At 40.5% G+C, this 15,701-nt stretch overlaps 1 protein-coding gene across 1 annotated transcript in view; it reads left to right on the forward strand.

Moving 5' to 3' along the window:
* The window catches only part of nectin1b (nectin cell adhesion molecule 1b), a 194,473-nt gene that overhangs the window by 152,348 nt on the left and 26,424 nt on the right, over positions 1–15,701 (forward strand). Inside the window, exon 5 of the mRNA XM_063005271.1 lies at positions 3,540–3,691. Coding sequence (XP_062861341.1) covers positions 3,540–3,691 — 152 coding nt within the window. The remainder of the gene's footprint in view (positions 1–3,539; positions 3,692–15,701) is intronic.

Here is a 15,701-nt window from a genome sequence, read left to right on the forward strand (position 1 = left end):
GGGATGTGCTGGACAAACAAGTCCGATCCATAGAGGCCCCACCTCACAACTTACAGGAGTTAAAGGATTTGCTGCATCTTGGTGGCAGATACCACAGCACACCTTCAGGGGTCTAGTGGAGTCTATGCTTTGATGGGTCAGGGCTGTTTTGGCAGCAAAAGGGGGACCAACACAATATTAGGAAAGTGGTCATAATGTTATGCCTGATTGATTGCCTGACTAGCAAAAAAGGTAAGTAGCAGCAGTCATTTTAATGTGCAATTGTGCAGTGTATTGAGGAGGTTCAAGGTTTTATTTTATGTTTTTTATTTGGCCCTAAAGTCTAGCTTTTTAGCTCATTTTAAATGATTCACAAGCAAATCTAGGACAGAGTCAGTGAGAATTGTGGTATGGAATATTCAGGTCTATACCCAGGAAGACCTCTGTGTCTGGGTATCTAGCCTAATTTTGTCTTGGCGGTTGTTAGTGCAGCTCAGCCTTTCCTCAGTACTGATAAATGATGCAGCTCATAGCTTTTAACACATTCTGACAGCACCGAGAAAAGAGAGAGAGTTCCAGAAGCAGGCCTTGTTTGTTTAGATGGAAGAGGCTAATGACTGCAAGGAGCACAATGGGATTGCTGTAGATGTTAGGTTTGTCCACATGGCACAAGTTCTCCCATCACCTTCTATTAGAAAATAGAGAGGCTCTTAAGAGAGGGTTCATTAATTTCTTCATTCATTTATTTAATATAACCACTTCACCCTGATTAGGGTTGCAGTAGATTCAGAGTATACCTTAAAATGCATGTGCAGTGTACTAGTAATCAGAAGGTGGCTGGTTCAAGTTTTCAACAGCTAGGTCTCTGAGCTAGGCTTCTAACCTTTAATTGCACTAAATGTATTCAGTCACACAGGCATACACTTGCCACCTGTAATATTCCCAGTTCTCCACCTTCGCAACCTCAATCTTCCCCACAACCCAGCGTAGATCAGTAAGAAATAGGTTCCACAACTGAGTCTGGTTTCTCTTAAGGTTTCTTTTCTTGCACAATTGGGGTTTAAACCCAGACTTGGACCTAAATCCTTGCCAAATCACTCAAAATAAATCCCAATAATCTTATCAAGTCCACCCATCCACAGCCAAGACTCATCACAGCAGCCCACAAAGCCTCATACAGTGAGACTTCAGACAGTCCCAGGGAATAGAAAAGCAGACCAACCACCAGAGTAAATATTCTGCTCACCGCTGCCTCGGAAAAGTACCTGCATGGATAGTGCTGATAACAGCCGGTACAAATTCTGGATAGTGCCAGCAGCTGGAGTCCTTATGGGTTTGACTGACCGACACAGCCCTGAATTTTAGCCCAACATGAAGCCTAATGATCCATTAATAATCCGGAATTGAATCCATCCATATATACACCTCAATAGGAATGGACTAGTGGGTAATTCTTTAAATAATCCATTAAATAAACAAATAATAACCCTGTAAACACCTGTATGATTACTTTAAGCACATTCTGCACATGTGCATTAGCATCCTAGCAGATGTGTACAAAAAAAACTTCTGCAGAAAAGACATAGGTTTATGCTGTGACAAATAGACACTGGTTGGTAAAATGTGACTGTCTGAAACAGCAAGGTTTTTTCCCAGGGGGTGCGAAAATATACAAAAAACACAGCACTAAGGTCCACAAAAGTGCTAAACATGCACATATTACATGTGCATAAGCAGTAAAATGAACAACATAAATAGATATGTAAATGTGTAATGTAAAACCTGTAAATAAACTGGTGTTCTGTATTACTGGATAGAAATTTCATTTACCTTGTGTAATGGAAGAGAGATATAATGGGGACTCAGAGTATCTGTTATTCTGAGTCTGAAGCACTGCTGGTGGCATCTCGAGCAGTGCTGATGCACAACTAAGCACTAAAACTTTCAAAAATCAAACATAAAACACAGAGAAAAGGCGAGAACAAAGCGAGCCTCCTGGCAAAATAAAGCCTATCCTTTTCATTTTCTGCATTTAGCAGACGCCTTTATTCAAAGCGACTTGAATAAAGACTGTATACCTTGCAAGCAATTGAGGGTTAGGGGCCTTGCTCAGGGGCCCAACAGTGGCAACCTAGCAGATGTGGGGCTTGAACCAGTGACTTTCCAGCTATTAGTCCTGTACTTTAACTGCTGAGCTAGCAGACAATTACTGAACTACTGGTCTTGGTACACGTCTCGGGGGAATTATAAACAATCAGACCAGGCATTTGGTTTTCAAGATTTTGTCCGTTAAATAGAGGTCCGTTAAATCGAGGTTCCATTGTACTGTTTTCTATACCTTTGCCCTTCTTTAATAAGTGAACGTAAAGTACATTTTCCTTGACAATGTTAAAGCAATTAAAAACACCACCATCTGAAAAGTCAGGTAACATACTGCTGCTCATTTTACTCTCCCTGGATTCATGATTGTCATGGTAACGTGAACACTAAGTGCTGTTCTACACATGCATGCCGTTTGGATCAGAATACTTATAGCATTAATGTAAACAGTTTCAGATGATTCAGGCAAAACATTATTACCACCCCTACCAGCCGTGACCCGTCAAGGCATAGACTCTGACACCTTTCTATCAGAACCAGCATTAACTTCTTCAACAATTTGAGCTACAGTAGCTCGTCTGTTGGATCGGACCACACGGACCAGCCTTCTCTCCCCACGTGCATCAGTGAGCCATGGCTGCCCATGACCCTGTCGTCGGTTTACCACTGTTCCTTCCTTGGACCACTTTTGATACAGTAGATACAGACCACTGCAGACCGGGAACACCCCACAAGGGCTGCAGTTTTGGAGACGCTCTGACCCAGTCGTCTAGCCATCACAATTTGGCCCTTGTGAAACTCGATCAAATCCTTACGCTTGCTCATTTTTCCTGCTTCTAACACATTAACTTTGAGGATAAAATGTTCACTTGCTGCCTAATATATCCCACCCACTAACAGGTGCCGTGATGAAGAGATAATCAGTGTTATTCACTTCATCTGTCAGTGGTCATAATGTTATGCCTGATTGGTGTATAGATACCTCAATTTTAATCTATAATCGGAATGAATTGAATCAGATTGGAAAAAAATCTTTGCATGTAAACACATCCACTGTCTTATAATCACCCCTCACCCACTATAGTAGAAGACAGGGTCTGCTTTCACAAAATACAGATGTGTCATGTAACTCCCTATACGAGTCTTTCATGCAGAAGGTCTGAGATTTATCCACTGCACATCTGCTGCTTTGCTTTCACTCATTGGGCTTACTCATGTGGTTACTGTACCTCCCTATCCATTAGCTGTTTGTCTTTCTCCCAACATCCCCAGGCTCTCTAGGGCCTGTGAGGACGTGCGCTGCATTTTTCATACCTTAAGCATCTACATTTCACTCGCCAGATGCTATTGATAAAGCTCACATGAGACTGTGTATGTTAACTACCTTCATCTAAGCAGTTTTTGATTAGGACCTCAATGCTTGCTGTGTTTTTTAAACAGCCTTTTGCTTTGTCTGACAGGTTGAATGGAACTCTGCCTAAAAATGTGGAGGTCAAAAACAACACACTGCTCTTCAGGGCGCCTGTGACATACGATCTGGGTGGCACTTACGTGTGCGACGCTACCAACGGCATTGGCACTCGTTCTGGCCTGGTGGAGGTCAACGTGACAGGTAGGTAGAGAGGCTGCTGCTGAGATATAGAGCGTGTGTGTGTGTGTGTGTGTGTGTGTGTCGGGATTATACCTGCACTGAGGCAGTGAGCTGATGGAATATGAATGTGCTTCTATGGGCAGCTTACTGGCTAAAGGAAGATACATGAATGAGACTTTAAGTGTAATATGAATAAGTCATTTTTGTTATTGTCATATTTTATTCACCCTGTAAATTCCCACCTAAAGCAGGGTAAGTACAGTGGAGGGAATCAGTTAGTTGTTTTCTTTTTTTTCCCTTTAAATTCACATACATTATGACTTTGAACTTACACCTCCCGTATCCGCCGGTCCGTGAAATTATATCTTATTTAAAACTGGTCCATGGTGCAAAAAAGGTTGGGGGCCGCTGCTCTAAATACACCCATCAACCATAACATTAAAACTACCTCCTTGTTTCTACTCTCACTGTCCATTTTATCAGCTCCACTTACCATATAGGAGCACTTTGTTGTTCTACAATTACTGACTGTAGTCCATCTGTTTTTCTACATACTTTTTTAGCCTGCTTTCACCCTGTTCTTCAATGGTCAGGACCCCCATAGAGCAGGTAATATTTAGGTGGTGGATCATTCTCAGCACTGCAGTGACACTGACATGGTGGTGGTGTGTTAGTGTGTGTTGTGCTGGTATGAGTGGATCAGACACAGCAGCGCTGCTGGACTTTTTAAATACCGTGTCCACTCACTGTCCACTCTATTAGACACTCCTACCTAGTTGGTCCACCTTGTAGATGTAAACTCAGAGACGATCGCTCATCTATTGCTGCTATTTGAGTTGGTCATCTTCTAGACCTTTATTAGTGGTCACAGCACGCTGCCCACGGGGCGCTGCTGGCTGGATATATTTTTGGTTGGTGGACTATTCTCAGTTCAGCAGTACTCATACCAGCACAACACACACTAACCCACCACCATGTCAGTGTCACTGCAGTGCTGAGAATGATCCACCACCCAAATTATACCTACCCTGTAGTGGTCCTGGGAGAGTCCTGACCATTGAAGAACAGCATGAAAGCAGGCTAACAAAGCATGTACAGAAACAGATGGACTACAGTCAGTAATTGTAGAACTACAAAGTGCTTCTATATGGTAAGTGGAGCTGATAAAATGGACAGTGAGTGTAGAAACAAGGAGGAGGTTTTAATGTTATGGCTGATCGGTGTATATCACTAAGTATAGTGACTAAGGTGCTACATGCAAATACATCAAATAAAACTGACATTAAGAAGCAGGAAAGCAATTATGGAACATCCGAACAGAAACTAACATCAAAACAAAGAATAAGCAAGGGAGAACAAAGACTGGGAATACACACAGTGGAAAACTAGGGTATGCTACTGACAGATAACTTAGAGTAAATAATCAGTAAAACATGGAACATACAAGGAAGAACTAGGACTAGGAAAGAGTGCATACAAATACAAACTGTTCATCAAACAGATGAACTCAGAACTAGGAAAGATAGCAAAATGTGCAAACATCTACAATGCAAGACAACAAGGAAACAGAAAAGAGGGATATAAATATATATATATATACTGTATATATATATATGCTGTATATATATACTGTATATATATATATATATATATATATATATATATATATATCAAATTTATTTTAACCTCTCATTGCACACTTTTAGCTGTTTGTAATAAACCAATCAAACAAGAAGAATTTTAATAGCTCCACACAACCAATCAACTACTGCAGAATCAGAATTATTCAACCCCTTCATGACAAGCGTCTTTAATAATTAGTAGAGAACCCTTTGCTGTTATGACCAGCAATGCCAGACACCGGCTTCTGGCAGCGTTCCTGAGTAATTGCCCTCCACACGCTGCAGGTTTCCAGTGCCAGAAGAAGCAGCCCCAGAACATCACAGACACCGCCATGCTTCACTATAGGCAGGGTGTTCCTTTCATGCTTTATTCTTTCTTCTCCAGACATACTGCTGATCCATAAGCCTGAAAAGTTCTGCTGCTTTACAGAACAGAATTTCAAAACTTCTGTGCCTCATTTATATAGTTTTGAGCATATTGGAGCTGACGTTTCTCGTGCTTTTGGGTCAGTAGAGGTGTACGTCTTGGAGTTCGGGCATGGCCACCATCAGCGTTTAATATGCGCCTTACTGTGCAAACTGAAACCTCATTGCCTGCTGCTACAAATCTTGCTGCAGGTTTTTTACAGTCACTGGAGGGTTTTAGGCCACCTGTGTGTAATATAGAATTGTTATTGGTGATGGTTTGCATACTGACATGTTTACACTGCTCCTATATTCAGTGATTAAATATAAGGTAAACAAAAATGATTACTTTAGGAGTTCGTGTATAAGAAAATAAAATATAAATGTGCACAGTGTACTGTAAACAGAGCTTGTGTGATATAAATCTATTATTTGTAAGGAGGATTTGCATTTTGCTTATAAAATGTGCTGTCAAGTGTACGTAAAACCTCTTACTGTGCTGTTTGCTAGAGCTGGTTCCTGAATCACCCAGGTTAATGATTCGAATCTTCGTACTGAATCAGGAATCACAAGTCCGAGGTCTCAATTAACCCGGATCCTATGAGTCCTCTGATTGGCTGCTGCTAAGTACACAAGACGAGTGAGCAGCTCACTGGAAACACCGCTATTCTTCTTCTTATTATTATTATTACTATTATCAGTAGTAGTGGTATAGATTAGTAATGCAGCATATTTATTTTGTAAGCAAAACAACAACAAAATATAGTTATATTATTATTAAAATGCAAATGCTTACAGGCTACTTTAGGACTGTACCACTTAAGGAGTATCATAGTCCTTCCCCCATGATAATTTATTGACTGTTTGTTTTGGTGCCACTGTGGCTGCCTGACTGGGTCAAGTTACCATGGCAATTTGTTGTTGACCATTAATCCATTAATATTCCCATTAATATTAATCCATTAATATACCCATCTAAATGTTAGGTGAGTCCACCCCCTCCCCCCTCCTTGTCCCTATCCCCCCAGTGTGAGGTACAAAGAGAATTAAGAGAGAAGGATTTATTTACAGAAGATGAGTAAAATTTGGATGCATTTTCATGCAGTAAATCAATCGCAATCAAGATGACTCAAGTGAACCGGATCATATTACTGAGTGACTCAGATTAACCCGAGTCCATAAAATGAAGGGAATTTACCACCACTACTGTTTGCTGGATGCGTTCCTCTATCTGAACTGTTATTTTTATTTCTATTTCTTAACTTTTGCAGTACTTTAGGAGAGGATAGACAGTGTTTAAGGGCCAGTATAATATTTATTTTTTTATGTTTTTAAGTTTTAATATTTCAAAAATTAAGTACTTAAAAAAAAAAAAAATATTAGAATAAAATACATAAAATATAGAAAAAGTATATAGAATATTATTATAATAGTCTATCTCCTGGCACAGCAGGGTATTGACGTTATTATGATAGGCTCTAGACCCACTGCTATCCTGATTAGAATAAAGTAATTAGTATATAAAAGTTCTTTTATAATGTCCTATATTATATCATGTCATGTCAAGTTGCATTTTATTGTATTCCCTATAGACGCTTACATGAACCTTTATTATACTTTATTATACGGTTATACCTCATTATTATACTTTATTATATGGTTATACCACAGGGACTAGTCCAACACTTACTAAAAATAACAATTTTATTAATAGTTGTAGCCTTAACATACATACATACATACATACATACATACATATATACACACACACACACACACATATATACTGTATATAATTATTTAAAAAAACAATACCAATAGACACAAAAATAGGAGTCACATTGTTGACCCATAAGACCTGCACGTACAGATAAACACGGTGTTAAAAAGAAGAAAGCCTCTTGTTATCCAGCCTGAAAAACACATCAGCGATCTGCAGGGGTTTTTAGATTACAGACGTTCTGCATTGCAGTCACATTCTTCTTAGGTAGCTTTCGCCTCATGCAGGTGAACATCTCCTCCTCTTTCACCCTGCTGGTTCTGTAAAAAGCAGAATAAACTTTAAACAAACACAGAACTTGCTTTGCTGAATGTAGCCTGATGTTCTATACTAAATGAATGTTTTTCCCTGTGTGTTTAACAAGATTTTGGTAATCAAATTCATTGTTTTTAGATATATGATATCAGTTTGGCTTTTTCTGCAGTGTATGGGGACCCAGCTGGAGCTTTGCTTTTATGACGCCTTTTGCGGGTGCATGATGCTTGGTTTGGTGCGCATTCTCGCTGCATGGAATCTTGTTTCATCATTGCAGATGTTGTGCTTGCTGTATAATTTCTGTGGTTCTTTTTAAGCTGCATTGTGTGTGTGTGTGTGTGTGTGTGTGTGTGTGTGTGTGTCATCTTTCTTACTGATGATTCTAAGCACTAACTGTTCATTTGTATACAACAGGGGTGTCAAACTCATTTTCACAGAGGGCCACATCTGCATTATGGTGGCCCTTAAAGGGCCCATTGTAACGTATCCTGCTGTGATTGCAGTCAATCTGTTGTTTTTCTTGGAGGCGAAATTCTGTGTGTGGTGTCAAAATGCAAAATTTATACTATATATTTATAATGTACAGTACATCGATCAGCCATAACATTAAAACCCACTGTCACTGTCCATTTTATCAGCTCCACGTACCATATAGAAGCACTTTGTAGTTCTACAATTACAGACTGTAGTCCATCTGTTTCTCTGCATGCTTTGTTAGCCCCCTTTCACCCTTCTTCAATGGTCAGGACCACTACAGAGTAGGTATTATTTGGGTGGTGAATCATTCTCAGCACTGCAGTGACACTGACATGGTGGTGGTGTGTTAGTGTGTGTTGTGCTGGTATGAGTGGATAAGACACAGGAGCGCTGCTGGAGTTTTTAAACACCTCACTGTCACTGCTGGACTGAGAATAGTCCACCAACCAAAAATATCCAGCCAACGGCACCCCTGTAACCACTGATGAAGGTCTAGAAGATGACCAACTCAAACAGCAGCAATAGATGAGCGATCGTCTCTGACTTTACATCTACAAGGTGGACCAACTAGGTAGGAGTGTCTATTAGAGTGGACAGTGAGTGGACACGGTATTTAAAAACTCCAGCAGTGCTGCTGTGTCTGATCCACTCATACCAGCACAACACACACTAACACACCACCACCATGTCAGTGTCAGTGCATTGCTGAGAATCATCCACCACCTAAATAATACCTGCTCTGTGGTGGTCCTGTGGGGTCCTGACCATTGAATGGCAGGTTAAAAAAAGTATGTAGAGAAACAGATGGACTACAGTCAGTAATTGTTGAACTACAAAGTGTTTTTATATGGTAAGTGGAGCTGATAAAATGGATGGTGAGTGTAGAAACCAGGAGGTGGTTATGGCTGATCAGTGTGTGTGTGTGTGTGTGTATGGCATCACTAACTGTTCATTTGTATACAGCATTAGCACTTATACAGTAACTTATACAGGTTGGCACTAATGAGATGGAAAGTGAGGACATCTAAATGGTAGAAGTTCATTGAGCAGTTTTGCTCAAGTTTGGGTCAGAGGGTGTTTATTCAGTGTTTGCTGTTGCTTTTGATAGCAAATATATTTTATGGGCTGTAAGTTTCTGTGCTGCCAAACTCAAACATGGACAATTACCCAGCCTCACAGTGCTGAGATTTAGAAAGAGGAAAAAATCAGGCATCTCGAATCAAAATTAAGTACCATGAATGACACTTCCTGAGAAATATTTGCCTTTTATTTGTATGGTTCATTAAAGCTGCACAAGCACATTATTTCTTCCCTTCGGTCTCTAAAAATAATCCAAGAATCAATTTGACTCGGTTTTTTTTTTTTTTGGAGGGATGATAGATTGCCTGGCTATGCCACAGTTTACTCCTTAAATGGATCATTCCACTGAGTTGTTACCAAGTCAGTCAGCTTGCTTACCTAATATAAACTACTTTCAAAAGAGCAGTATTAAAGTTAAATTTAAAAGCACAATAAAGTCAAACTCATCTTTGTAGACTGATGCAAGTGGAGAGGGATTAGTGCCAAATTCAATCGTAATCACTAATAAATGTGAAATGCAATATACACCTCATTTATTTTCCATAGTAACATGCGCAATATGTGTCAAAATGAAAAGATCCTTTACAGTGATTTAATGTCGCTCAACCTCTTAACAGAAAAAACAATACATGTAGGTTTGCGTTTAAATTCATGTCAGAAATAAATACAAATCAGCTTGACATGCAATCAACTCACAGCTGGACTGCATTTCACTGTGCAGCTTTGTAATTCGGTCCAAGCAGTGATGTACTCATGCCACAAAGAAAATAAATCACTGTATAGTCATAATTCTTTACTGAATTTGGGGTGTGGTTAGTGGGGCTGTACAGAGATAATTCTAATCGATCACTGATTATTAAAACCAAAGTGCAATCAAAGTTCAGCTGTAATGAGGACCCGGTTCTTTTGCTGTTTCACTGTGAGGACCTGTCCAACATTGTCTTAAAGAGGAACAGAGGGTAGAACTTTGGGCTATCAATTGGAAGATTGCTGGTTCAAATCCAGGCTCTGCTATGCAGCCACTGTTGGGCCCATGAGCAAGGCCCTTAACCCTCTCTGCTCCAGGGGTAACGTACAATAGCTGATCCTGAGCTCTGAACCCAGCTTCCAAAAACAAGCTGGGACACGTGGAAAAAGAATTTCATTGTACTTTACATGTATATACAGTGTATCACAAAAGTGAGTACACCCCTCACATTTCTGCAGATATTTAAGTATATCTTTTCATGGAACAACACTGACAAAATGACACTTTGACACAATGAAAAGTAGTCTGTGTGCAGCTTATATAACAGTGTAAATTTATTCTTCCCTCAAAATAACTCAATATACAGCCATTAATGTCTAAACCACCGGCAACAAAAGTGAGTACACCCCTAAGAGACTACACCCCTAAATGTCCAAATTGAGCACTGCTTGTCATTTTCCCTCCAAAATGTCATGTGATTTGTTAGTGTTACTAGGTCTCAGGTGTGCATAGGGAGCAGGTGTGTTCAATTTAGTAGTACAGCTCTCACACTCTCTCATACTGGTCACTGAAAGTTCCAACATGGCACCTCATGGCAAAGAACTCTCTGAGGATCTTAAAAGACGAATTGTTGCGCTACATGAAGATGGCCAAGGCTACAAGAAGATTGCCAACACCCTGAAACTGAGCTGCAGCACAGTGGCCAAGATCATCCAGCGTTTTAAAAGAGCAGGGTCCACTCAGAACAGACCTCGCGTTGGTCGTCCAAAGAAGCTGAGTGCACGTGCTCAGCGTCACATCCAACTGCTGTCTTTGAAAGATAGGTGCAGGAGTGCTGTCAGCATTGCTGCAGAGATTGAAAAGGTGGGGGGTCAGCCTGTCAGTGCTCAGACCATACGCCGCACACTACATCAAATTAGTCTGCATGGCTGTCACCCCAGAAGGAAGCCTCTTCTGAAGTCTCTACACAAGAAAGCCCGCAAACAGTATGCTGAAGACATGTCAACAAAGGACATGGATTACTGGAACCATGTCCTATGGTCTGATGAGACCAAGATTAATTTATTTGGTTCAGATGGTCTCAAGCATGTGTGGCGGCAATCAGGTGAGAAGTACAAAGATAAGTGTGTCATGCCTACAGTCAAGCATGGTGGTGGGAATGCCATGGTCTGGGGCTGCATGAGTGCAGCAGGTGTTGGGGAGTTACATTTCATTGAGGGACACATGAACTCCAATATGTACTGTGAAATACTGAAGCAGAGCATGATCCCCTCCCTCCGGAAACTGGGTCGCAGGGCAGTGTTCCAGCATGATAATGACCCCAAACACACCTCTAAGACGACCACTGCTTTATTGAAGAGGCTGAGGGTAAAGGTGATGGACTGGCCAAGCATGTCTCCAGACCTAAACCCAATAGAACATCTTTGGGGCATCCTCAAGCGGAAGGTGGAGGAGCGCAAAGTCTCGAATATCCGCCAGCTCCGTGATGTCGTCATGGAGGAGTGGAAAAGCATTCCAGTGGCAACCTGTGAAGCTCTGGTAAACTCCATGCCCAGGAGAGTTAAGGCAGTTCTGGGAAATAATGGTGGCCACACAAAATATTGACACTTCAGGAACTTTCACTAAGGGGTGTACTCACTTTTGTTGCCAGTGGTTTAGACATTAATGGCTGTATATTGAGTTATTTTGAGGGAAGAATAAATTTACACTGTTATATAAGCTGCACACAGACTACTTTTCATTGTGTCAAAGTGTCATTTTGTCAGTGTTGTCCCATGAAAAGATATACTTAAATATCTGCAGAAATGTGAGGGGTGTACTCACTTTTGTGATACACTGTATGTACAGGTCCTTCTCAAAAAATTAGCATATTGTGATAAAGTTCATTATTTTCCATAATGTAATGATAAAAATTAAACTTTCATATATTTTAGATTCATTGCACACCAACTGAAATATTTCAGGTCTTTTATTGTTTTAATACTGATGATTTTGGCATACAGCTCATGAAAACCCAAAATTCCTATCTCAAAAAATTAGCATATTTCATCCGACCAATAAAAGAAAAGTGTTTTTAATACAAAAAAAGTCAACCTTCAAATAATTATGTTCAGTTATGCACTCAATACTTGGTCGGGAATCCTTTTGCAGAAATGACTGCTTCAATGCGGCGTGGCATGGAGGCAATCAGCCTGTGGCACTGCTGAGGTGTTATGGAGGCCCAGGATGCTTCGATAGCGGCCTTAAGCTCATCCAGAGTGTTGGGTCTTGTGTCTCTCAACTTTCTCTTCACAATATCCCACAGATTCTCTATGGGGTTCAGGTCAGGAGAGTTGGCAGGCCAATTGAGCACAGTAATACCATGGTCAGTAAACCATTCACCAGTGGTTTTGGCACTGTGAGTAGGTGCCAGGTCGTGCTTGAAAAATGAAATCTTCATCTCCATAAAGCTTTTCAGCAGATGGAAGCATGAAGTGCTCCAAAATCTCCTGATAGCTAGCTGCATTGACCCTGCCCTTGATAAAACACAGTGGACCAACACCAGCAGCTGACATGGCACCCCAGACCATCACTGACTGTGGGTACTTGACACTGGACTTCAGGCATTTTGGCATTTCCTTCTCCCCAGTCTTCCTCCAGACTCTGGCACCTTGATTTCCGAATGACATGCAAAATTTGCTTTCATCCGAAAACAGTACTTTGGACCACTGAGCAACAGTCCAGTGCTGCTGTTTCTGGTTCAAAAGTGGCTTGACCTCGGGAATGCGGCACCTGTAGCCCATTTCCTGCACATGCCTGTGCACGGTGGCTCTGGATGTTTCTACTCCAGACTCAATCCACTGCTTCCGCAGGTCCCCCAAGGTCTGGAATCGGCCCTTCTCCACAATCTTCCTCAGGGTCCGGTCACCTCCTCTCGTTGTGCAGCGTTTTCTGCTACCACCTTTTCCTTCCCACAGACTTACAACTGAGGTGCCTTGATACAGCACTCTGGGAACAGCCTATTCGTTCAGAAATTTCTTTCTGTGTCTTACCCTCTTGCTTGAGGGTGTCAATGATGGCCTTCTGGACAGCAGTCAGGTCGGCAGTCTTACCCATGATTGCAGTTTTGAGTAATGAACCAGGCTGGGAGATTTTAAAAACCTCAGGAATCTTTTGCAGGTGTTTAGAGTTAATTCGTTGATTCAGATGATTAGGTTAATAGCTCGTTTAGAGAACCTTTTCAGGATATGCTAATTTTTTGAGATAGGAATTTTGGGTTTTCATGAGCTGTATGCCAAAATCATCAGTATTAAAACAATAAAAGACCTGAAATATTTCAGTTGGTGTGCAATGAATCTAAAATATATGAAAGTTAAATTTTTATCATTACATTATGGAAAATAATGAACTTTATCACAATATGCTAATTTTTTGAGAAGGACCTGTATATACACCGATCAACCACCTCCTTGTTTCTACACTCACTGTCCATTTTATCAGCTCCTTTACCATATAGAAGCACTTTGTAGTTCTACAACTACTGACTGTAGTCCATCTATTCCTTTTCATACTTTTTAGCCTGCTTTCACCCTGTTCTTTAACGGTCAGGACCCCCACAGGACCACCACAGAGCAGGTATTATTTAGGTGGTGGATCATTCTCAGCACTGCAGTGACAATGACATGGTGGTGGTGTGTTAGTGTGTGTTGTGCTGGTATGAGTGGATCAGACACAGCAGCACTGCTGGAGTTTTTAAATACCGTGTCCAATCACTGTCCACTCTATTAGACACTCCTAGTTAGTTGGTCCACCTTGTAGATGTAAAGTCAGACACGATCGCTCATCTATTGCTGCTGTTTGAGTTGGTCATCTTCTAGACCTTTATCAGTGGTTACAGGACGCTGCCCACGGGGTGCCGTTGGCTAGATATTTTTGATTGGTGGACTATTCTCAGTCCAGCAGGGACAGTGAGGTGTTTAAAAACTCCATCAGCATTGCTGTCTTATCCACTCATACCAGCACAACACACCACCTTGTCAGTGTCACTGCAGTGATGAGAATGATCCACCACCCAATTAATGCAGCAAATAACAAAGCATGCAGAGAAACAGATGGACTACAGTCAGTAATTGTAGAACTACAAAGTGCTTCTATATGGAAAGTGGAGCTGATAAAATGGACAGTGAGTGTAGAAACAGAAGGTGGTTTTAATGTTATGGCTGATTGATGTAATGATAAATAAAGGCACTTTACTTGAGTGCATGTATGCGTCTGCAATTAAACCATGCAATTGTTTTTTTTTTTCTTCTTTTGCCCTGTCCGAAAGGACAGTTACAGCTAGGCACAATTGCTTCTGTCTGGTTCTCAGCCACACCCCAAATTCAGTACAGGATTATGATTGGACAGTGATTTTTTTTGTCCCACTGTGGCACGGATACAGCACTGCTTGAATTGAAATACAATAATTTTACTGGTTTTGTTTTGATACATTCAAAGCACCACATAGTGAAAAGTAGTACAGCTGAGAAATAATTGCATTGCAAGCTGATTTGTATTCAATTCTAACTAGAATTTAGTGTTCCATTCTATTAAATGCAAATCTAATACAATGAGTGATATTAAATGAATGCAATGAATCTTCTAATTTTTATTCTGACACATTTTTCATGTTTCTATGGAAAATCAATTACGCCTGTATTGCATTTCACATTTTTCCTCTGTAGTGATTCCATTTTAATTTGGTACTAATTTCTCTTCATAGATGCAGCAGATTTAAACAAAAGTTGATATGTAATCATTGGGGTTGGCTCAATACCACTTTTTTATGTCCGATACCGATACTGCAAATTGAGTATCTGCCGATACCGATACCAATCCGATACCGTCGTTTCTCCTCTCAAACAACTAAGCAGTAATAATACATGTCTAAATGCACCACCGTTAAACTAGCTATCTAAATAACAATGCTCAGACTGTGAAACAAATATTGTAAAGGAATAAATACAGAACCTACAACATCACACTTATGCAAAACTGCTGTTTTTATTTTAACTTTTACACACAGAAAATTTAGCAGCATTTTTGGTTTCGAGCTGTTGTTCACATGACACATCTCGCTTTATGGTGTGTCGTCCAAAGTGTCTACAATTGGAGGATGTGGATGTCAATCAAACGTTTGCTTTACTGTCAGATGCCACCAGACCAATAGTCCTATGCAAATAGGATTTGGTGACATCTGGTGTTGAAGCAGCGGAATTGCACGTTTTTTACTTAATCTGTGGTCAGTTTACTTTTTCAATAGTGAAGGTCTGATTCTGGCAGGACTGTGAGAGCGTGCTATAATGGCAGCAATTTTTATTGTTTTATCAATGAAAGATTGAATATAATTTCATGCAAGAGTTACAAAGCCAAGATGATTGATTAGAGAATTAGGATTTTTAATTCTGTACCCTTTGTTTTTGTCTA

The sequence above is a fragment of the Trichomycterus rosablanca genome, chromosome 11 (genome assembly GCF_030014385.1).
Source record: "Trichomycterus rosablanca isolate fTriRos1 chromosome 11, fTriRos1.hap1, whole genome shotgun sequence".
Lineage (NCBI taxonomy): Eukaryota > Metazoa > Chordata > Actinopteri > Siluriformes > Trichomycteridae > Trichomycterus > Trichomycterus rosablanca.